This window comes from Hypanus sabinus, chromosome 3, assembly GCF_030144855.1.
Source record: "Hypanus sabinus isolate sHypSab1 chromosome 3, sHypSab1.hap1, whole genome shotgun sequence".
Lineage (NCBI taxonomy): Eukaryota > Metazoa > Chordata > Chondrichthyes > Myliobatiformes > Dasyatidae > Hypanus > Hypanus sabinus.
In genome coordinates, this window is record NC_082708.1 from 50,017,681 (window position 1) to 50,042,746 (window position 25,066).

The 25,066-nt window shown below is 37.9% G+C and overlaps 1 protein-coding gene across 3 annotated transcripts in view; it reads right to left on the reverse strand.

Moving 5' to 3' along the window:
* elmod1 (ELMO/CED-12 domain containing 1) overlaps positions 1–25,066 on the reverse strand; it is a 45,086-nt gene that overhangs the window by 6,775 nt on the left and 13,245 nt on the right. Inside the window, exons 3-10 of one of the 3 annotated variants that reach the window (XM_059964307.1) lie at positions 20,736–20,793; positions 19,973–20,070; positions 18,191–18,320; positions 16,061–16,194; positions 15,901–15,969; positions 12,152–12,175; positions 1,559–1,609; positions 154–287 (exon numbers count right to left, since the gene is read on the reverse strand). In XM_059964307.1, coding sequence (XP_059820290.1) covers positions 154–287; positions 1,559–1,609; positions 12,152–12,175; positions 15,901–15,969; positions 16,061–16,194; positions 18,191–18,320; positions 19,973–20,070; positions 20,736–20,793 — 698 coding nt within the window. The remainder of the gene's footprint in view (positions 1–153; positions 288–1,558; positions 1,610–12,151; positions 12,176–15,900; positions 15,970–16,060; positions 16,195–18,190; positions 18,321–19,972; positions 20,071–20,735; positions 20,794–25,066) is intronic. The other 2 variants (XM_059964305.1, XM_059964306.1) reach the window with 2 other exon arrangements.

Consider the following 25,066-nt stretch of genomic DNA (forward strand, 5'->3'; position numbering starts at 1 on the left):
ATGACAGCTGAACAAAATATAACTGGCAACCATGCATCTACACCCAAACTTTCAAGGAATACTAAAGTATATTAAGATAGTTATCAAAACTACATTTCAACAGAAATGCTTCACAGCAAATGATACTTAAGTTTATGTTTGGTATTAACTTACAGAAGACTTTGTGGAAGTGAAAGAGTGATGGTGATTCAGGAGCAACATTATACAAATGGGTCTTCAATGATCCACTTATAAGCAGAGAATATGCAAGGTCAGTTATATTAATTCCTACTATAGCAAATGAAAACCTGTAAGAGAATAGATATACATTTAAAAACGTAATCAAATCAGAATAACGTGGAATCAATACAAAAATTTCCCTGACAGTAAATTCTTATTTGGAGGGATTTTGGAGGCACTAAAGAAATAAAAAGCAAATTGCTGATGTTATTTATTCTGCCTAGGCAGTCCATCAGGATAAAGGCTGACTTGGTTGTTCTGCTCTGGTTTTATAGGTTCCATAGGTGGTGTTTACAGACTCTGCCAGAGATGGAGCAGGTGGTGACTGATGTGTGCAACTCATGAGGTGGTGTACTTCCTTAGCTATTCACACTTAACTTCTGTGTGCTTCCAACACGTTGCCTTGAGGTTCTCTGTACTATCTTGAACAATCTTTCTCCATTTTGAGCTAGAGATTTTCGGGAGCTGGTAGATTTGTTGAACTTCTTCAAAGAAGCTTTGAGCATGTCCATGAATATTTCTTTTGCTTATCTTGTAAATACTTTCCATGACAGAGCTCAAATTATATTATCTCTTCTGAGAGGCTGGTTTTGGGCATGAGAGCACATATACACAGAGTAACTAGGCCCTCGATGCTGGGGTTATTGGGCTGGGAGATCATTCTGATGTTGGGTTGTTTATCCTTACAGTGCCTTGAAATGCTTGCTGAAGATAGTCCAGGTCTCAAAATAAAAACATTTAGGAAGGATCAAAGTATCTGGTAGATCGTGACTTTTGTGCAAGAACTGAAATCTTCCTCTCCAAATCCCTTTTCCTCAAATGAGTAAATGACTAAAGACTAAGCTGGTACATTGACCTACTGATGATCTTTAGATCCCAAGCATTACTAGATAGATCTAGAAGCTCATTATTGAATACCAGTGGCAGTGGCACAGATCTGATATCTGATAAGAGTTGGTGTGTGTGAGGGATAGCACGAGAGAGAGCGTGAGAGAGTAACAGAAGTGGAAAACTTTTCATATTGTTGAAGTGCATCTTGCTAATGTTGCATAGGTATTTTGATACAACGTGGAGGAGACTGCAGAGAACTCTGGATGTAATAAACAAATGAAGGAGATGCATCTTAATGTTTGACCCTTTCAATTTCCACATTAAGGTCTTCTTTGAAGAATTTATTTTAAATGTCTAATCTTGAAAGTTTTTGTACAGCTTTTTATCTTCCCTCAACAGATGATTTTTACATCATGTTTTAAGTGAATGATTTGTATTGATACAACCAATAATTTCCGAATCTTTGTAAACATTACTTTGAAATGCAGAACGGGAGCGAAGTACTCACCCAATTGCTTGATCAATTTTTTTCTTTTCTAACTCTTTTTTATTCAATTTGCTGTTTAAAAATGTAAACAAAATATGGATTAGTTTTCTCATATCAATGTTGTTATGCATAAGCAGTAAATTTAAACAATTATTCTAAAAAGACAGCAACTGCATTTTGCTTACATCATTTGTATACTTTCCAATCTGAAAGATCTTGGCTGCGACCCAAATCACATGAACTAGGGCAGCAAGTAAATCCTCAAAATGTTATATCAATCTGCTTTTATAATGTTTAATTTGTAAAAGGAGAGATTTTGAGTGGATATGAAAATCAGCTTTGAAACAACAGGAAAATGCCAGATGGACAAGGTCTGTTTCATCATTCGATAATTGATTACTGAGCCTGTACCTCAAGCACTTATAACTCAATTATTATCACCTCTAATATCCATAGTTTCCAAAACACTATCAATATCAGCTTTGTATGACAAAGTATGGACAGTCCCTTTTGAAAAATAAAATAGCAAATTTACAGTTCTCTGCCTAAAGAAATGACGTCTTCATCTCAGTCCTAACTAACTGCCCTCTTATCCTGAGCTTCTCTGTCCTGTCTGAACTCTGCACAGAGGAAAAAAAGGCAGCACATTGGTAACTGTCTTGTTAAGCCCTCTCAGAATATTTATATGCCTCAATGCAAATATCTCTCATTCTGCTAAATTCTTTCATTCTGTTATTGTTCAGTTGTTAAGTTGAGTCTGAATCTTCGTGTCTTCATAGACCATAGAGTCCATCGGGTTTTCATGGAAGGATACGGAAGGAGATTGCCAGGCCTTTCTTCCGCCCAGACACTGCTACAGCCCAGGTTGGGACCCAGCTGGGTTTGAACTCAGGACCATCTGCCTTGAAGTCCAGTGCTGATGCCACTACTCCACCAGTCAGCCCAGGGTAAATATCAAACACAAATTTTAAGCTCAAATTTAATATCCAAATATTTCTGAAAGGTGCTCACAGATGCATGGATGGATGAAACCTATTGAGAAGTACTTGCTGCTATCATACCAACTGCACTAAGATATTGAATCTTTAACACAAATCAGCAGCAACAAGTCCTACAGTTTCTTGCAGATATGCTTTATAATCTGCCACTAAACCTGTGCCCAAGTAGATCTGGCGCTGGTAAGCTGTGGCATATTGCAGCAGCCTGCTTGATATGCTCCCTATTGACAACCAGTTCATTCCACCACTGATACACAGCTGTTCAATGACAAGATGCACTGCAGCAATTCACCAAGACTCCTTAAAAAGCTGCAATCTCAGTTTAAAAATTAAAGATCACAATTTAGGACGGTGATGGGGTGAATATTTCCTTTCCTCAGAGATTAACAAGCCTTTGTAAATCTTCCCCAAAAAGGATGATAGAAGCAAACTCTTAGAGAATTTTTAAGGCAGATAGACACAATAAATAGGGCTGAAAGGTTATGAAAATAGATGAGGATATGAGCTGAGATTACAATCAGATCATTTATGCTATTATTGAATGTTGAAGCTAGCGTGAAGGTCAAGTGACTTACTCCAGCCCTTGCTGCTTGTGTGCACATATGACTCAATTAATTTCAATGGAAAAGAATGACTCAAGGAAAATTCAGGTAACTTATAACTTTGTATTTTACACATTGTAAGTATTTTTTTCCAAAAGTATCACCAATTTTTATTGTAACATAATGCTTATTTTTCTCTGAATGTCAGAGCGATACCGGGTTACACAGTTTAAATTTGCTGTTTGCATTGGTAGGGTCCTGCTGGGCTGGGTGTTGTCAGTCAAGGACTACCTGCAAGTATAAGAAAATCTCCAATAATCTGGCACACAGGATTTATCAGTGTCATACTATTATTAATCCAACATACTTCTATAAACTTTAATTTAAAAATGTTACATAGCAAGTTTTAAAATGTATCAGACAAATTTAGATGGATCAACTGAGTGGAAAAGGAGTGGAGCACATCATCTGGTGAGTTGCCAAATCATTGGGTTATCAGAGTTCATTGTAAATTTAAATAGTAGAGTGCAAGTGTAGGTAACTGCTTGCTGTGGAAGGTTGGATATGAACATACCATGGACCTACAGGTTCTATTCTCTGTGCTTTTTTTTCCTTTTTAGTTATCACTGACTTTGTTGATTCTACCAAGGCATCCTTTAGAGAGTTAAACTTAATTTCTAAATGATTGCTATCATCTTCAACATATTCTATTTCTAGACTTAAAAATCTATTCCTTACTTCAATCGTAAATTTTTGTCTTAAGTTTTCTTCTTTAATCAATTGCGAGTAGTCAAGGGATTGTTCAGGTTTTTGAAAGGAGACGAAAGAAAACAAGTCCTATAGAATATAAGTTAAGAAGTTAAAGTCTGTCCTGAGCCTTATTGACTCATCAGGCCAGTGCTTATGCCGGTGTCTGTGGTTTGAAGCGACTGAGAGTACAAGACTCCACCCTCCCCCCCCCCCCCCCCAAGATAGGACGCCAGTCTATCGCGAGATTAAACCCAGCATTTTTGCCAGTACCCATTTTCAGCTGGATGGACTGGAGCAATGTGTGGTTAAGTGCCTTGCTCAAGGACACAACACGTTGCCTCGACTGGGGCTCAAACTCACAACCTTCAGATCGCTAGTCCAAAGCCTTAACCATTTGGCCATGCGCCACAATACACAATGTAAGTCCTTAGATAAAAAAGTTAAAAGCTTATGTCAAAAAGCCAAAGGAGAGGAATGTGAGCAGCTAGAAAGAATCCCTATTACTGATCCAAAAAAGTTACATCAACAAATTAAGAATATCACTGGTAAAAAGCTCCTCTGTTCTTCAGGTGGATATTATCATTATCATGGAAAAAGATGAGATTATGAACAGATGGACTATATTCAGGAATTGTTTGAAGACGATCAAAGCGAAAGACCAGAAATTAAGAAGAACATTGAAGGTCCAAGTATTTTAAAATCTGAAGTTCGTAATGCAATAAATAAGGTGAAGAAAGGAAAGGCATTAGGTCCTGATGAATTAGTAATAGAACAAATTATTGCCCTTGAAGATTATGGAATTGAAAAACTTACTGATTTAATCAATGACATATATGAGACTGGAATAATATCAGAAGAGATGGAAAAATCAGTATTTATCACTCTTCCTAAGAAACCTGAATGTGAACAGAATGTGAATTACATAGGACCATAAGCTTAATGAGTCATATCACCAAGATACTTCTAAGAATTTTGATGACAAGAGCTAAAAGTTACATGGTAAAGAAATAGGTAAAGAACAAAGTGGTTTTGTGAAAGATAAAGGTACAAAAAAAGCAATATTGATGTTAAGGATACTATCAGAATGAGCTATTCAAGTGCAAAAAGATTTGCTTGTTTGTTTTATCGACTACACAAAAGCATTTGATAAAGTGAAGCACAGTAAGCTATTTGAAATATTACAGGAAACCAGATCTAGATTCAAAAGACCTCCGCCTAATTAGAAATCTGTACTGGGAACAAACTGTCGCTGTAAGAATAGATGGAGAAGAGAGTCAGTTTACGAAAATCAAGAGAGGCGTTAAACAAGGGTGTGTTTTCTCCCCTGATTTGTTTAATGTGTGCAGTGAAACAATATCACAAAAAATAAGAGACATCTTGGGAATCAAACACAAAGTACACTGCAGATGCTGTGGTCAAATCAACATGCACAAACAAGCTGGATGAATTCAGCAGGTCAGGCAGCACCCGCTGAAACGAACAGACAACGTTTTGGGCCGAGACCCTTCGTCAGGACTGAAGGAGGAGGGGACAGGGGCCCTATAAAGAAGGTGGGGGGAGGGTGGAAGGTGCCAGGTGAAAAACCAATCAGAGGAAAGATCAAGGGGTGGGGGAGGGGAAGCTGGGAGGGGATAGGCAGGAGAGGTGAAGAAGGAATGTATGGGTAGTAGAAGAAGGCAGATTCATGAGAGAGATGATAGGCAGCTGGAAGAGGAGGCAGAGTGAAAGTGGGATGGGGGAAGGGAGAAGGAGGGAATTATTGGAAGTTGGAGAATTCAATGTTCATACCAAGGGGCTGGAAACTATCCAGATGGTATATGAGGTACCATCCTGAGTTTAGCCTCATCATGGCAGTAGAGGAGGCCATGTATGGACATATCCGAATGGGACTGTGAAGCAGAGTTGAAGCAGGTGGAACCGGGAGATCCTGTCTGTTGTGGCAGACAGAACGGAGGTGCTCGACGAAGTGGTCCCCCAATCTGCATTGGGTCTCGCCAATGTAGAGGAGGTTGCACCGGGAGCACTGGATGCAATAGATTACCCCAACAGACTCACAAGTGAAGTGTTGCCTCACCCGGAAGGACTGTTTGGGGCCCTGAATGGTGGTAAGAAAGGAGGTGTAGGGACAGGTGTAGCACTTACGCTTGCAGGGATAAGTACCAGGTGGGAGATCGGTGGGGAGGGACGTGTGGACCAGGTAGTTGCGGAGAGAATGATCCCTGTGAAAAGCAGAGAGGGAAAGATGTGCTTAGCAGTGGGGTCCTATTGAAGGTGGCAGAAGTTGAGGAGGATAATATACTGGATCTGGAGGCTGGTGGGGTGGTAGGTGAGGACAAGGGGAACTCGGTCCCTGTTGTGGTGATGAGAGGATGGGGTGAGGGCCGAAGTGCGGGAAATGGAGGAGATGCGGGTGAGGGCATCATTGATGACGGCAGAAGGGAAACCATGATTCTTAAAGAAAGAGGACATTTGGGATGTCCTAGAAAAGAAAGCCTCATCCTTGGAGCAGATGTGGCGGAGACGGAAGAACTGGGAATAGGGAATAGCATTTTTACATTTGGCTGGGTGGGAAGAGGTATAATCAAGGTAGTTATGGGAGTCAGTGGGTTTATAGAAGATGTCAGTGGACAGTCTCCATCAAGAGATGGAGACCGAGAGATCACAAAAGAGGAGAGAAGTGTCTGAGATGGACCAAGTGAGTTTGAGGGCTGGGTGAAAGTTAGAGGCAAAGTTGATGAAATTGATGAGCTGAGCATGGGTGCAGGAAGCAGCACCAATGTAGTCATCAATGTAGCGAAGGAAAAGTTGGGGAGCAGTACCAGTATAGATTTGGAGCATAGACTGTTCCACATAACCCACGAAGAGGCAGGCATAGCTGGGGCCCATGCAAGTGCCCATAGCTACACCCTTGGTCTGAAGAAAACCTTGGGAATCAAAGCTGGTGGTGAAAACAACAATAATTTCAGATATGCGGATGATACTTGTTAATTGCAAGTACGGAGGAAGAATTACAAAACTTAATTGATATAGTTGTTGAAGAAAGTGCAAAAATGGGTCTATCTATCAATTGCAAAAAGACAGAATGTATGGTGATATCCAAAAAGAAGGAGAATCCTATCTGCAAGCTGAGAATAAATGGGGAAGGCATAAAACAAGTACAGAGGTTTTGCTGCTTAGGAAGCTGGGTGACAGCAGGTGGCAGTTGCGATATGGATATCAAAAGAAGAATAGGGATGGCAAAAGACACCTTTATGAGAATGAAGAATATACTGACCAACACTAAACTAGGCATGACAACCCGCCTCAGAGTACTGAAATGTTACGTTTATCCAGTTATACTATATGGTTCAGAATGTCGGATAATATCTAGTAACATGAGGAAACGAATTGAAGCAGCAGAGATGTGGTTTTGGAGGAGGATGCAAAGAATATCATGGACGAAACAAATATCTAATGAGGATGACATGAACAAAGCAAGCACAAAAAGAGAAATAATATATGAGATCATAAAAAGCAACGTAACTTCATTGGACGTGATTAGGAAAGAGGAGTTAAAATGCATGGTAATTATGGGAATGATTGAAGGGAGAAAGGAAGAGGAAGGCAAAGACAAATGATGATGGAGGCAGCAGCTAGTGAACTGGAAATGAATACCAATGAATTGATCCACTTGACCCGAAACATGAGTGTGTGGGCCATGGCAGTCAAAGCTCAAACTGGGCATGGCACCTGATGATGACGACGATGACAAGTTCTATGTTGTGTACTGATAAATGCTAAGCTTCCTATTTACATTTCAGATGACAAACACCAAAACCTTACAACTCTTCTGCACTAATTCTATGGGAGATCTTCTTGGGCACAGAGAATAAAATCTATGCACTGTACTCCGAATGCGGTCTCAGCAAACACTGCATAATTTCTGCAAGACTTCCTTTATTATTCCAAATTGTTTCCAATAAATTTTAATGAACAATTTGCTTTTCCAGTTGTTTTCTATACTCTACATTCTTCACATTTTGAAGCCGCACACTCAGATTCTTCTGTACATATTTCACACCATTTAAAACACATCCAGTTTTCAGCACCCAACACCTGTAGTCTCATGTTTCCAGTTTCTTCCAAAGTACACCATCTCATATTTTTCAAACATTTACTCCATAGACCACCTTCTTCTCCATTCACCTGATCTATGCCCTTTAGAAGATGCTTTGAGTCCCCTTCACTTGCCTAAACAAACTTGTATACATTTATCTTATTGACTTTGAGGAAAAGACATAATGAACAGATGCATGCCTAACACTCTGTAGTTGCTTTTTTGCTACTTACAAAAGAATTTCTATCCTTGGTTTTCTGTTCATTATTCAATCTCTTCCCATGCCAATAAAGTTAATCAGATTATTTTTATTAGTTCAGCGGAATCCTGAGCTGTATGTCACATCATGGCTGTGGTACCACAGATCAGCAGATGACACCAGAACAAAAGTTGCTTCAGACCCCCGAACACATATTACGCCTGACCCTTTGTGGAAATTATTGTGAAAATTCTCATTGGTGGCATTTGGTAAGTAGGTAATTACTTTTAAATTGGTGAAATACATGATTACCATCTTTTTCTTTACTTGCTTGATAATTACATTTTATGATAATTAGTGAGTGCAACCGTGAAATACTTTGACATATTATCAAATTAAGTAATATATGTTTTATTGTACCAGTTATACACTGAAATGTAGTGATAGGCTATAATCTTGTTAATGTCTTAACTATCACTATATTTTTGTGGAGCTCTGGAATTCATATATTTCTTTCATCTTGGTTTACTGCTTGACATTATCAGAAGCCCTATTCATATGTGTATGTCACATCAAATTTGTGTAGCTGCTTATTACGTGAATGAGGCAAAGAAGTTGCCAAGTACATGAAATGAGCAGGTACACAAATCGGGTGTGACATATACATAGAGAGGATATAGGAAATGGCAAGCATTTTGTCAGCTCCGACACCTAAAACATTAGCACTGCACCCCTGGTAATAATCAATAAACCAATTGTTTGGAATCGAATAACTTACCTGTGTTTCAGAAATGGGTGTGTCTGCACCTGCACCACCCCCCCCCACCCCTACACTCCTTCTCTGCCACCTGTTGCACACCCATCCCTTAATGGTTGACCCTCGCTATTCTCAACAACCTTTGCCTCTGCCAGATTTAAAACTGTCTCTGCTCCATGCTGAAAAATACAGTACTGTACAAAAAGTCTTAGGCACCCTAGTTATATATATGCACCCATGATTTTTGCACAGTAGTGCAGATATACTACAGCCCAATAGTATTTATTAAACATGGTTTCCCCATCCTAAAAATCATGCTGATGTATAAAAATAAGATTACTCACAATAGTCAATCTATCAACTTCCCTCCTCAAGGAGATAATGAAAACAATTCAACACCCAAGGACTACTGGATGACATGAATTTCTCATAAAAAATATTACACCATGAAATTTGAATCTATTACCCTCAGTCTTCTGATCATGACCTGGAGAAATATTGAATTTTTGCAAAGAACTAGTATTTTCATTAACTGTGTAGCCTGGAGCAGGCTTGGGGCTGCTGTGCACGCACATGCAAATGCAGAAGTTCCAAACTACTAAATAACTGATCACTGTTGACAAGTCTATTGCACTTTAAAGCTGCTTGCTGCCGTTTCCTTACAGTTATCCCACTTGCATTGAAAGGAATTTATATTGAGTTAATCAGATTATTTTTATTTTCCAGTTTTACTTTTACTTAAAAACATGAATAATATGTTTTATTAAGAGCTTTTGACTATGAATGGCTAATATCAATGACAGCGGTTTCAGCTTGGCAATTGCAGCTTCATAAACTGACAAAGCTTTTATGTTGGAAAAATGATCAGAGGGCTCTAGACTGCCATGTCAGTAAGCATGGACTGCAGGCCACTCAAAGGAAATTCGGGGCCACTATACAGTATCTCACTTAGCAGTTAAACATATTGTAACAAGAAGTGTGGACAAAATTATTTATTCAACACACAAAATGTGATGTAGCACTTGATCACAATGAGCAAGTCAATTGTTTTATTTCCCACAGCACAATGATCACAGTCCAAAAGCGCTTCACCGGTTACAAAGCACTCTAGGAAAGTTGTGCATTTCTAAACGCAGATTCTCTCTACATAAATGCAAATTGTTCTTTTCCTATTGTCAGCAGCTACATGCCTTGCTGCAGCTTAGATGATACACCAATATCTTCAGTTTGGTGAAAAAGAGAGATTTCAACCTCTTAGCTTTTTCAATGTTCAACCTCAATGTTGTGAGCCTGACTTACTTATCATAAGGTCCTTAATGCAGATTCTTATGCAAGGGAATCTGGCACCATTGTCTTTTACCACTTGGTTCTGAACACAGTATGCTAAATTAAGTTATTCTACTGTGAGTTTCTGAACATGAAGAACTAGTTGAAAATATATCTAATTTGCCTCTCCTGTAATGAAAGGCCAGAGTGAATGTCATCCTTTTTTAGCATTGTCCTATAGAATTTAAAGTCAACTTTCACCAGGTATTGATACAAATCATAAGTTAGAGCCACTGCACTTGACCCAAGTCAACACCTCATAAGTCGTAACTTCATATCCATAATATCCTATATGTAAAAACAGAAAATGCTAGAGATGCAAGGTCAATAGCCTGAAATGTTAATTCAATTTCTTTCTCCACATCTGCTGCCTGGCCATTTGAATATCTGTACCATTTTATCATTTTATTTCAGATTTCCAATATTTTAGCTTGGTTAGCCTATATTCAAACAAAGGGGTTGAGGAGGGTTGACTAATGCATATTAATAACCCCCCCCCCCCCGCAATAGTGCACTGCACCTTTCAATACACTGATAATGAATTGTTTCCAAATGGAAGTAGAGCCCATGGCCATGTCTGGTAAGAACCCAGGTTTTTACTAAATATTCATACAGTTTCTGCAATAACAAGCAAGTGGGATAGCAAAAGGGCAAGAATCTCTGGGGTTGAATAGCTGAAAACTATTTTTCCAGTGAAATATTCCTCAGAGGTCTTGAGAAATAATCCAAGACTGAAGGCTTGGTGCCTCCTTGTGCAACTAGCTCTTTGATTTCTTCAGCTGAAGACTCTAGTCAGTTCAAATTGGCAACAACATCTCCTCCACAATACCCTGTTCTACTCACTTTATTGAGGCTAAGTATAGCTCCAATGTCATATCGGAAATTTGCTGATGATACAACTGCTGTTAACTAAATCAAAAGTGGTGACAAATCAGCACATCAGAGGAAGATAGAAAATCTGGTTGAATGGCTCAATAACAACTTCTTACTCGATGTCAGCAAAACCAAAGAACTGATTTACTCCAGGAGGAAGAAACCAGGGGTCCATGAGCGAGTCTTCATCAAGGGATCAGAGGTGGAGAGGGTCAGTAACTTTAAACTCCTTGGTGTTATCGGAGGAGGGTCTATCCTGGGATCAGCACATAAGTGCCACGTCAAAGAAGGTATGGCAGTGCCTCTACTTTCTTAGATGTATGCACAGGTTCAGCATGTCATCTAAAACTCTGATAAACTTCTATAGATGCACAGAGAAGAGTATCCTGTCTGGTTGCATCACGACCTGGTCTGTAAACACCAATACCCATGAATGGAAAAGCCGACAAAAAGTAGCAGATACAGCCCAGTCTTTTACGGGAGAAGTCCTCCCCGCCATTGAGCACATCTACAAGGAGCAATGGCACAAGAAAGCAGCATCCATCATCATCATCCCCACTATCAAAGCTATGTTCTCTTCTCACTGCTGCCTTGGGAATGAAGTGAAGGAGCCTTGGGGCACACACAACCATGTTCAAAAACAGTTATAACTCTTCAACCATCAGACTCCTGAATCAGCATGGACAACTTCTCTCACCTCAACACAGAAATGATACCACAACCTATGGACTCACTTTCAAGGACTATTCAACTCATGTTTTTAATATTATTTATTAATTCATTGCATTGCATAGTTTGTCTTCATTTGCACATTGGCTGTTTGACTGTCTTTGTATGTAGTTCCTCATTGATCCCATTATATTTCTTTGTATCGACTGTGAATGACTCCAAGAAAAAGAAACTCAGGGTAGTATATTGTAACATATACATACTTAAATAATAATAAATTTACTTCAAACTTTGAATACAATAACAATATTGCCTTTAAATGACTGTCCAATGACCATGCTTATCAAACAATAATAAAATATAAAGAACAATGCATGATTATGAAAGATGTTTTACAAAAGTACCTTACATCTTCTTTAGTTAGTTGCCTAAAAGAAAGGATGAAATTAAAATAATGGTAATGTCAAATATTATAAAAAGGAAAATAATATACAAAATGGAAATGAGGTGAAGATAATTTGCAGAAAAGGTTTGCAACTGGATGTGTTTATTATTTCACAGATACTATTCTTTTGCATACGAAAATGCTCAAGTCAGCTTTTTAAAAGATCTCAAGATATTTTACTGCATTTGAACAAATGTTGTGTGAGGTAGAATTGATCTTGCATGTACAAATGTGCACAAAAATCTTTCCTCTGAATGCCCTGCCTTAGATCTTAGTGGAGGGTGCATAGTAATTGGGCATTAGACAGGGGAAAGGTGAAGAAGTGTGGAGGTGACCAGGAAGATGACTGGGCAGAAGGAGCTCAAGGACACTAATTTGAAGGGGAGTAGAGTGGGTTGAACATGAACAATGAAAAGTTAAATAATAAACTTATCTCTGTGAGGAAAAAGTCCCAAGAAGCATCAGGGCCTTTTATCAAAACAGGTTTAAAGCCTTCAGTTTGGGCCCATTTTAGCCTTCAAGTCCCTAAATATAATGTTCAACCAATTATCAAAATAAGCCTATGTAACTTGGTGTAAATAAAAATCCACTACAATTGTCAACTGTTCATTCATTCAAACATTGAATGTGAAAGGGAAAGGTATAATTTTTATCAATGGCCTGAATTGCTGCTATTATCACAAAGTTTCACAAAAAATGGTGCAAGCACAATTTTCAAAATCCCTCCCACCACCAAGGTGTTTTTGCATGTAGTACACACTGAAAATCCCATTGAGCATAAAGTACCTGGTCTTATATTAGCAGTTCTTAAATATTGTGATTTGTTGCTTTGCTACTGTGAAATAACAAATTTCATGTCATCCAAGTCAGTGATAACAATTCTGATAAAACAAAATAAGGTATTCAGTAAGAATCAATGAAAATTTCAACAGTTCAGGGCTCCAACATTATGTTTATGTGGTCACTTAATGCCTGAGAAATGTGACAAAAGTAATCATCCTTCTGTTGATGTTCAGTGCTGTGATGAATTTAGCTTTCTGTGTAATGTTTTATACAAACTTCCATCTTTTGTCTTCCATCATCAAATTAGATTTTCCTAACCTTAAATGCTCATTTTTATGGTTGCTAATATTTAACTTCTCTTTTTAAAAAGTTTTTATTTTGTTTGTGGCATTTTAGTAAGATGCCACTGTAGACTTTATTTGGAGTGAAATCAAAACAAACTTTTAATGCCATCACTTTACTAGAATAAAGAATTCCATTTTTTTTATTACAGTGTATTGGATGAACTAAGTGCAAGTATTAAAGACATAGGAGCAGAATTAGTCTATTCAGCCCCAACTCCGTTCTCCTGCTTTCTCCCTGTAATCTTTGACCTCTTACTAATCAAGAATCTATCAATCTCCGCTTTAAGCATGACTTCCACAGTTCTCTGTGACAATGAATTCCACAGATTCACCATTTTTTGGCTAAAGAAATTCCTCCTCATCTCTGTTCTAAGAGGATGCCATTCTATTCTGAGGTGGTGCCCTCTGGTCCTAGACTCTCTCACTATTGAAAACATCCTCTCTACTAGGCCTTTCAATACAGTGGATTCCAGTTCATTGGGCCATTCGTTAACCAGGGCATCTGCATATTTGGACAAGTCTTAAAGAAAAAAAACTAAGAGAAATTAGACAGGATTCTCTTCATTTATTTGGGACAGGAGACTTCTGCTGAGCAGTTTCTATCTAATTTCTGTGCACTTCTGAGGCCATTAGATACACCAGCCTTAGAGCAAACAATTTTTAAATAGCACCCTTTGTGTTCTAAAAGCAGTGAATTCTGTCACTGATAGAGGGCGAGAAATAAGCAGTAAGACAATTTCACACTGTTTTGCTCACTGCAATTTCAAGCATTCAGACTCGGAGATGCCAGAAATGGCTGGGAGTGAAAATGAAATGATTTCACTATAAGTATTCAAAGATACAGTATTGACAATTATCCTGAAATTTATAATGAAATTGCAATTGTTGAAAGGGTTGTATGAAGGCAGCCCACGATCTGTACAAAGTCTCTGCAGTGATTTTGTTTATTTATGGTCAATCAAAAGAACATGGCAGCGTACAGGGGATGAATTCCTCTGTTGATAAATACTAGGAACAAATACACAGTTTTACAGTACCGTCATAGTACTGGTAATGTTCTAACTTGTTCTGTATTTCATTTATGTATATAATTTGTTACTCAGTTAGATGGTAGTTTGTCTCTTTTTAAATACCTTTTTAACTATTTCCATGAAAGTTCGATTAATTGGGACAGCCACTTAAATTGGGCTGAAATGTACTGATCCCGATGTGTCCTAACTAAGTGGAAGCCACTTTATTTGACAAATTTCAATGACATTCCCCCCCTCCAATTCTTCTAAATGCCAGTGCCATCAAACACTCCTCATACACAAACCCTTTCATTCCTGCTGTTTCTTGTAAACCTCCTCTGGACCCTCTCCAATGCCAGCTTCATAGATATGGGACCCAAAAGCTGCTCACAATACTCCAGATGTGGTCTGACCAATGCCTTATAAAGCCTCAGCATTACATTTTTGTTTGTATATTGTCTAGTTCTTTGGAAATAAATGTTAACATTGTATTTACCTTCCTTCTGCAGAGTCCCTGCTTCCTCAACACTACATGCTCCCTGCCCCAACTACTTTTGTTTCATCTCCAAACTTAGCCACAAAGCCATCAATTTCCATCATCCAGACCATCAACATTTAGTATGAAAATAAGTGGTCCCAACACCAAACACTTCGGAACACCACTAGTCACCGGCAGCCAACGAGAAAAAAACCCTCTTTATACCCAGTCTTTGCCTTCTTCCACTCAGCCAATCTTCTGTCAATACTGATATCTTAAAAAGATACCATGGGCTCTTATCTCGTTAAACAGCTTCAGCACAGCACTTTGTCAACAGCCTTCTGAAAATCCAAGAAAGCAACACCCACTGATACCCCTTTGTTTATCCCTGCTAGTTATTTCCTCAAATAATAGGCACAGATTTGCAGGCAAGACTTCCCCTGAAGAAAACGATGCTGAATTTGGCCTATTCTATTCTGTGCCTTCAAATATCCCAAAACCTCATCCTTAATATAGACTCTAATATCTTACCAAGTACTGAGATCAGGCTATGTGTCCTATAATTTCCAGTCTTCTGCCTCCTCCTTTTTTAACATCGAGTGACATTTATGAACTTCTAATCTTTTGGAACTATTGTAAAATCTAGTGATTCTTGAAAGATTGCTGCTAATGCCTCCACAGTGTCTTTGGTACATCTTTCAGAACTCTGGAGGGTAGTCCTTCTGGTCCAGGTGACTTACTTACTTTCAAACCTTTCAGCTTCCCAAGCACCTTCTTCTTAATAACAGCAACTACATGCATTTCTGCCTCCTGGGCTGCTGTTGGTGTCTTCCAGTGAAGACTGATGCAAAATACTTATTCATTTCATTCACCATTTATTTGTCCCTCATTGCTATCTCTCCATTATCATTTACCAGTGATCCACTGTTGCTTCTCTTTTGCTCAATACGTCTGAAAAAATGTTATATGTTATACATGCAAAAGGTGCAGATTTGGTTCTGGAGTAAAAACATGTTACCTAATTGAAATATGATCTACAGGGATTGATAACAGATTCTGAATAAAGGAATTTGGTAAAATATTATCCACTTACCTATACTTTGGCTGGTGAGAATCAAAGAGAACTCGGCGAGCAGTTACATTGTCATGTTCTGCAAAAAATCTGAACAAAACAATTAATGAATATAAACATGTGTTTTATATTCAGAAGTGAAGGAAAGCAAAAAAAAATCCTGCTTGTAATGTATACTTACACCAAATTATATAACCCCAACATTCCCATTCCTCTGAAGTCCGTCTTTGGGTCATCACCTTGGAAACCTATTTCACACCACTGCTTACTAATTCGACCATCCAATGTTACATCAGGACGAAGGGAGGTCCACAGCTGACAGCAAACATAGAGAGGAAAGAGCATCATTTTTCTAATTAAACTATAATGGTTAAATAATCAAGTTGGTTTGAATTGAAATGCAATGTCCTATCATCAACATTTGTATGGAATAAATGTATACCATAGTTTTAAGCAAAGCAGGTCTGTACAATGCAGTTACTATAATTGATGTTGACTCTTACAGTGCTGAAGGAGCAGGGAAATATGATAACACAGTGTAACAGGGAAACATTGAAATGACAGGAATTCATATGTCCTAATAAATATAACAAAAAACATAATTATTAATATCTCCATGTCCAACCAGTTGCCACCCAAAGTGATGACTAAGTAGAAAAATGTTAGTGTAGAAGGCCATAACTGAGAACCATTTGGGATTACCCTGACGTCAATGACAACATGCAGAGAAAATTGGAGGAAATTATTTTGTCATCAACATGGTGATGATGATTGATAAGACAGGTTAAGCACCCATTATCTTTAACACTTGGAGCAGGAAGTGTTTTGGATTCTGTATTTTTTAATATTTGCATCTATGTAATTTAATATTTTGGGGATTTGTCTCAAGTCTAAACACAAAGTCTACTTACATTACATATACAGCTTATACATATATCCTTAAGTTAGTTTTATATAATATTTTAAATAATTTTGTTAATGAAACAATAATGTGTACATTGAGTCATCAGAAAGTAAGCTATCACTAGCTCGGCTGCCCAGGTAGACAGTCAGTGGTTGTTCGGCATTGCCATCAGTCCTGACTCTGAATTATACGCTACCAGGAAGCAGTCTTTGTCTTACCCTTGTTACTCTCACTTATGTCCTGATGCAGTCATTCAGCGTGTTAGATTTTCATCAGCAACGATCTTGGCAAACTCAATGAATTTCTCTGCTTCTTTGTGATCAGCACTTTATCACCACAAATCTTTAAAGATTTAATGCTTGACTTTTCTTAAATTTCTGCAACTACCCTACTGAATATTCACAATTACTTTCAATTTTCAGTTTGTTTCATGATCAGCATACCATTAAGAGGCATATGTTCACTCCATCACTGATGAATCCACTCTATCAGTATACCAGTGAGGTCTTCATTTCTCACTTTATGCAGTATTATTCTATTTTTCATTAACGTGTTCATTACATATGTGAGGTCACTGCTCAGAACTATCTGTGGTATGCAGAGAGCTGCACATTGCCTGGAAACCTTCCATCGCCTCTGGAATGATCCATTTGTGACGCCATGTCAGTGCTTAAAAAAAAGGTTGGATTTCAAAGGCTTTCAGATTTTGAAATCTCAGTTAAGGGATGCTCAACTTGTATTTCATGAATTCCTGGATGAGGATTGACTGATTGATTGGTGGTGGCATAAGATTTGCTTGCAGAGCTTGGTGCTAATGCCACACCGCAAAGAGTGCCATATAAGGGATTTACCTGGAGACACAAGAGAGATTACAGATGCTGGAATCTGGAAGAATAAGCAAACTGCTGGAGTAACTCAGTGGATCAGGCAGGATTTATGTAGGATTGTCAATGTTTCAGATAAAGGCCCTGCATCAACTCCTTTGCCCCCACAGTTGCTGCTTGCTCAGCTGAGGTTCCTCCAGTAGTTTGCTTTTTGCTAATGCATCAAGATATTCCTACCTCTCTTTAACTACCAAATTTCCTCAAGCTTTGGGAATCCTATCTAGATAGCAGTTTTTGCCATAACTAATACAATTTATTTTTCTTTTCAACACCCCTCCCCTTCCACTGCAGACTGCTGAAAGACACCTGGAAGTCAGTATTAATCAATGGTTAATAGAAATGTTTAAGTTTAGCATACATAGTTTAAATAGGAAAATAATTTATTTGAGAAATTAGCAAGGAAAATCTACTCAATGCCATAGGTTCAGTACACACTAATAATTTCAAATAGATCATCTTCCATGATTACACTGGAATGGAAGATATAAACAAAATGTATTCTGTAGTCTGTCCATCTACTAACCTTCATTAACATTTCTTCATGATGTGGATTTTCTGAATCATATTGATCTTTGCGGAGTTTTTCCACTTCTGTAATCAATCTTGTATATCCTACAATCTGTAGGAGACAGGCCTGCAGAGAAATTCCAAACCTTGGCAGAAATGAAAAGCACATGTATTTTGAGAAACAGGTTATTATTCAAGTGCAATTTACCATTGTAAATTATTTTATCTATATGAAATATATATTGCATATTGATACGAACATGATTTTGAAATTAGAAAGAAACCTAATTGTGTTGTCTTCTGCCTTGACATTGCCCGTTACTGCCATTAATATAACATTGCAGAGAAGGTAAGGCAATCAAAAATTTCAGAATCATAATTTGACCAATTCCTTTCTTGTACCTGATGGAAATGGATGATGAGGGAAAGTGATTTGTTGAACTTGAGCACAAACTCTGCAACCTTGATTTCTTAAGGGGAGCAAAATTGCACACAATATCTGTCCTGACCACCAGTTTGTGATTTCTCTTGTTTAGAGCATAATTGCAAATGGAAAACCAGCAAAGGACAGCTAAGGCCAAATTGACATTGAAAACTGTCGAGCTAGAATTACACGATTGTGTAATTTGCTGTTAGCGTGGAGTCCCTACAATCTTTTTAAAAGGAAATTAAATAATTGTTCCCTAATCTGATAAATCATAAAGGGTTAAAGTTTCTTGGGTAATTTAACAAATATAAATATAAAATGTATAAAAGCCAAGTATACCTCTGCTTTTGTGGTATAACAAAGCAATGAAGTAATCTTATTTCCCTTTTTCCTACTTTACCATATTCCTTCCTTCCCCACGATACATTCTTTCCTTTCTTGCCATACTTTCCAATTTCTTACTTCCTATTCATCATCCTTTTCCCCATCTCCAATGTTATCTTTCTCTCCATTAACCCTATTTGATGATTCAAGTTCAGAACTGGTCCTAAGTACTTGCATGCAGTGCCATGAGATTGACCAATGATAAGGTTGAGAAGTCTTATCTATTTAACAATGATTCTTACTTATTAAAACAAAATGAGGTCCCATCTACCCGCTCTGCTCTTCCATAAATGCACAGCTCTTACTCTACCTCAATGCCACTTTCAATCAACCCACACTCCCCATTCCTTTAAATGGAAAATTCACTCAATATCTGCCAAAATTCAAACAATTTTGAGCCTCCATACAATCCAATCGTGCAGAGAATTCCAAGAGTCATAATCTACTAAGTAATGAAATTGCATTCATCTCAATCCTGAATGCCTGACCCAACGCTTTGAAGCTCTGATCGCAGTTTCTATATACTGTACTATATCTTGGCCAGGAGAAGCATCATCCAGGTGTCACATATTCTAATGACTTTTTCAATGTTTCAATAAGATCATCTATCAGTCTGCTAAACCCTGGAAAGTAACGGTTCAGTCTGCTATATCTGATGGCATTAATCTCTCTAATGTGCTTTGACAACATTGGAAAATTGTCTCATCCTTCATGAGAAGCATGAGAAATCATATCTTTCACCTTCCTTAGGTAACCAACTATATTCCAAAGTTGAGGTTGTTTTATTCATCAGCAATTTTCAAATTGTTTTATAATGCTGACTTCTGGCATGAGTGGCTTCAACATGAAATTGTCTTAGACACAGTCACTTTCATATTCTCTGTATGTATATGATACACTACCACATATCAAGTATTTACATTTCAGGTTACAGAAAATTTATCATATCTGATAAAAGATCTTAGAATAAAGTTAAAGTTTCATTACTGTGGATTGGTGTCAGGATTAATCTTTTTCAGCTGCATTATGTTATCAACAGTCTTTTCTATATCATCCATTTGGGCAAATACAGCTGACTGGAGTACCTGCAGACATAAAGAAAACAGACCGAAACAAATACAATGAAAGATATTGCAAAACAATAGCAAAACAGCACCTACTTCAATAAAACTAAATTGAAGCAATCTGATTTCACCATGTTGTTATAAGCCTCTAAAAAGTAAATTGCGGAGACCTGTTTCTTTAATACATTGTTGATTTGAGATTACAAAAGATTACAAAATGAAAGGCATTTCAAAATTAAGCTGACAGCTATTGAAATTTCTAGGTCATTTGAAAAACACTGAAATTTTAAGTTAAAATACTGTTATTTATATCTCATTTAATGCTAATCATATTATGCAATCTTCAAATTTTACAAATACATGGAGGATATTTATCTCTGAATTACTATTTTCTTTATAGTTATCATTCTCAAATTGTTTGTTTGAACAATTAAGTTTATGCAACTTTCATTCTCAGTGGAGAGATCAATTAGAATGAGGCAATAAACTGGAGAGATATAAATAACTGGAATCATGGAAGGAGAAAAAGTAGTCCTGTGGTCTATGCTTAAAAATAGATAGATTCAACAGGGAAATTAAGTTAAATTTGAATAGTATCATCAGCATGTATTAAAGGATTAACTCATTAATGGACTATTTCAGTTCAATTACACCACTGTGATCTACCAGACAATATAGAAAATCACCTGTTCATGTCCTGTTGAACAAATCAAATACAGTCTGGGTAGTTGCAGCTTAATCTGTCTAATGAAAAATGTGATAATATTTGTCATCAACCAAATCTAACCTAGAAATATAGCGCCTATAAAAAGTATTCATCCCCCCCAGATGTTTTCACGTTTAATAAAATATAGTTTTACAATATTGAATTGTAGTGCGCTTAATTTGGTGTTTTTTTTACACTGATCAACAGAAAAAGACTCTCCTCTATCAAAGTAACAACAGATCTCTACAAAGTGATCAAATTACAAATATAAAACACAATTAATTGCTAAGTATTAAACCTCCTATAATATGACACACCAAATCATCACTGGTGCAGCAAATTGGTTTTAGAAGTCACATAACAGGAGACCCGTGTGCAGTCAATGTGTTTCAATTGATTTTAGTAAAAATACACCAGACCCTGGAAGGTCCAACTGCTGGTGAAACAGTATCCTAGCAAAATTACACCATGAAGACAAAAAAACACTCCAAGCAACTCCACAAAAAAGTTATTGAAAGGCACAAGTCATGAAATAGATACAAGAATTATTCCAAGACCCTGAATATCCCTTGGAGTACAGTTAAGTCAATCATTAAGAATGTAAAGAATATGGCACAACTGTAAATCTGCCAAAAACAGGCTGCCCTCAAAAACTGAGTGACTGTGCAAGAAGGGGATTAGTGAGGGAGGCCACCAAGAAACCCATGACAACTCTGAAGGAGTTACAAGCTTCAGCGGCTGAGATGGGAGAGACTGTGCATACAACAACTGTTCTTCGGGTGCTTCACCAGTCGCAGCTTTATGGGAGGATGGCAAAGAGAAAGCCATTGTTGGAAAAAAATTGCATGAAATCTCAGCTAGAGTTTCCCAGAAGGCATGTGGGAGACTCTGAAGTCAGCTGGAAGAATGTTTTATGGTCTGATGAAACCAAAATTGAGCCTTTGTAGCCATCAGACTAAATGCTATATTTGGTGTAAGCCAAACACTGCACGTTATCAAAAACACACCATCCCTACCATGAAGCATGGTGGTGGTTGCTTCACTGCAGCAGGCCCTGGAAGGCTTGTGAAGGTAGAGGGTAAAATGAATGCAGCAAAATACAGGGAAATCCTGGAGGAAACCCTGATGCAGTCTGCAAGAGAACTGCAACTTGGGAGTTCCTTTCCAGCAAGACAATAACCCCAAGCATAAAACCAAAGCTACAGAGGAATGGCTTAAAAACAGCAAAGTTAATGTCCCGGAGTCAGAATCCAGGCCTTAATCCAATTGAGAATTTGTGGCTTGAGTTGAAAAGAGCTGTTCACTCACGATCCCCATGCAATCTGACAGAGCTTGAGCAATTTTCTAAAGAAGAATGGGGGAAACTGCAGTGTCCAGGTGAGCAAAGCTGATGATCTATCCACACAAACTCAAGACTGGAATTGCTATCAAAGGTGCATCTACTAAATACTGATTTGAAGAGGTTGAGTAATTATGCAATCAATTATTTTGTGTTTAATAATTAAATACATTTAGACCAATTTGTAGAAATTTGTTTTCCCTTTGACACAGAGTGTATTTTCTGTTGATCAGTGTCAAAAAAGCCAAGTTAAATCCTCTGTGATTCAATGTTGTAAAACAATAAAACATGAGAATTCCCACGGTGGGGGGGGGGGACTTCTAGGCACTGTATATCACCAATGCTTGGGCCTAAATCTTGGCACACCCATGCCAACAATGCTGTGTAAGGGTTTCTTTTCTCAGAGGAAAGAAAATATCTATAATGCCCTCCCCACATACCCCTGATAATGGTGGAAGCAGATCATTAGATATTCTTAATGAGGAGATGAATAAATAGTTCAAGGATTGAGCAATTGCCACAGATGAGGAGTTGGGGTCAATATAGGTGAATACAATGTACCTACTTGACTGGGGTCTTTTTGTTTCTGGGTGGAAAACAGTGTATTGTGATTTTATTTGCTGTATTAATTGATGCAAAGGACAGATACAAGTACACTTTAATAGTTTGTATTTTGTTTTAAATGAAGTCTTGTTCCACATAATCTTTGGTGACCAGGAGGTTGAGCCTTTCAAAGAGAAATGTATTTTTATTGCAATCTACATTACCTCATGATGTCCTCCTGAATATCTTACAAGATAGTTTTTGAAGTGTAATTATTATTTTGATGCAGCAAGCAACTAATTTCTATAATTAGCAAACTTCCTCAGATAGTAAAATGACCATTACCAAAAATCTCTATTTTTAAGTGATGCTAAGTATTAGTCAGGATACCCGTGATAAATTTGTTGTTCTTCAATGCAAGATCACAAGATATAGGTGCAGAATTAGGCCATTTAGCCCAGCCATTCAATTCATCACTGATATTTTTTTCTCACTCAGTCTCCTGCTTTAACCCCTTACTAATTAAGAACCTATCAATTTCTTCCTTAAATACCCCAGTAAATTGGCCTCTACAACCTTCTGTAGCAAAGTTGTCCACAGATTCACCACCCTTTGGCTGAAAAAATTATTCTCATTTTAGTTTGGAAGGGATATCTTTTATTCATAGGTCCTGCTCTTGGATCCTGTGCTGTATCAGATAAGTGCTGGGCAAAGAATGAACAAAGTACGGAAAAGAGGAGACAACTGATTAAACAATTTTGTGAAATGGAGGCAGGGCTGGAAGATGAGCGAAAGCAATGGTCCTTGGCTGTTACTGCCAAGGAAAATTGGAGATCGATTTCAAGGATTTGGATGGACAAACTGAAGCTTCAAATAAAGGCTGTGATAAAGCCATTAAGCAGCTCTGCAATCTGTAGACTCAATTGAAAGACTGGATAATGTTTAAAAGATGTGAACTGGATGATGCTTGTAGCTCTCAAGAGGAAATCCTGACCCAGTCCAAAGAAACTGGAGGTAGAAATGATTCAGTTACAGGAGGAGCTTGCTGCAGCTGAGTGTGCAAAATGTCAGATACAACAGGAAATAGATGAACTAGCTGGAGAGTTTGCAAGCAACAGTTCCAGAAAATCTTTGGCTCTGGATGAGAAAAGACACCTTGAAGCCAGGATTGCTCAGCTGGAAGAGGAGGTATAACAAGAGCAAACAAATGCTGAAATGGCTAATGATAGATTCATGAAAGCCAATCTGCAGGTTGATCAAATAAATGCTGATCTTCCCGCTCAACACAGCAATGCCCAGAAGGCAGAAAATGCTTGTCAGCAACTTGATTGTCAGAACAAGGTGTTGAAAGCCAAGTTACAGGAGACAGAAAATGCTCTTAGATGCAAATACATGGCAAACATTGTAGCACTGGAGGTGAAAGTCCCTCAGTCAAGTAACAATTTGATGCAGAAACAAGGGTTAGAGCTAATCCCCATATTCTACTAGACATCTGAATTGTTTGGACATTTGAATTGTCTTTAAATTTTTAAAAATTTAATTAAGGAGGATGGGAGATTGTTGAGTTCTGTTCAATTGCACTATGCATGTATTTAGTATGCACACACACTCTCTGTTATGCACATGTATGTGGGTGGTGGAGAGAGGAATTGTGAGATGTAAAGGTAGTAAGTAGCCCGCTGATATTGAAGGGAGATATAGAAAGTAAAGTTGTTTAAATAAAAGAAAGAGGAGTCCTTGTTGCTTGGACATTAACACCTGGATCATTCTCATGTAGCTTCTCTGGATGTTCTCCAGGGCCAATGCATCTTTCCTTTGATACAACACCCAAAACTGTTCATAATATTCCAAATGTGGGCTGACAAAAGCCTTACAAACCCTGGCTGTGGATCCTTCCTTTAATAATCTAGCCCTCCCAAAATGATTACTAATGTTTATTTGTGTTTTTTTACTACTAATTCAACCTGCAAATTAAGAGAATCCTGAATCAGGACATTAAAGTCCTTTTGCACCTCTAATTCTTGAATTATCTCCCCATTTAACACTTCCTACCAAAGTGTATAATCTTACACTTCTGTATTCTATCAGTCACTCTTTGCCCATTTTCCTAACCAATCCAAGCCTTTCTGCAGACCCCTTGCCTCTACTACAGTATCTAACCCTTCACTGCATCATTTTCAGACTTCACCACAATGTCACCAGTTTCTTCAGCCAGATCATTAATGTAGAAAGTGTAAAGACTCAAAACTGACACCTGCTGTTACTGGCAGCCATCCTTTATCCCCACTCTCTACCTTACACAAGTCAATCCTTTGTCTATGCTAGCCCCATAGGCTCTTATTTCACTTAGCAACCTTGTCTGTGACACCTTGTCAAAAGCCATCAGAAAATCCACTGTCTCCTTTGCCTAACCTGTTTGTTACCTCTTC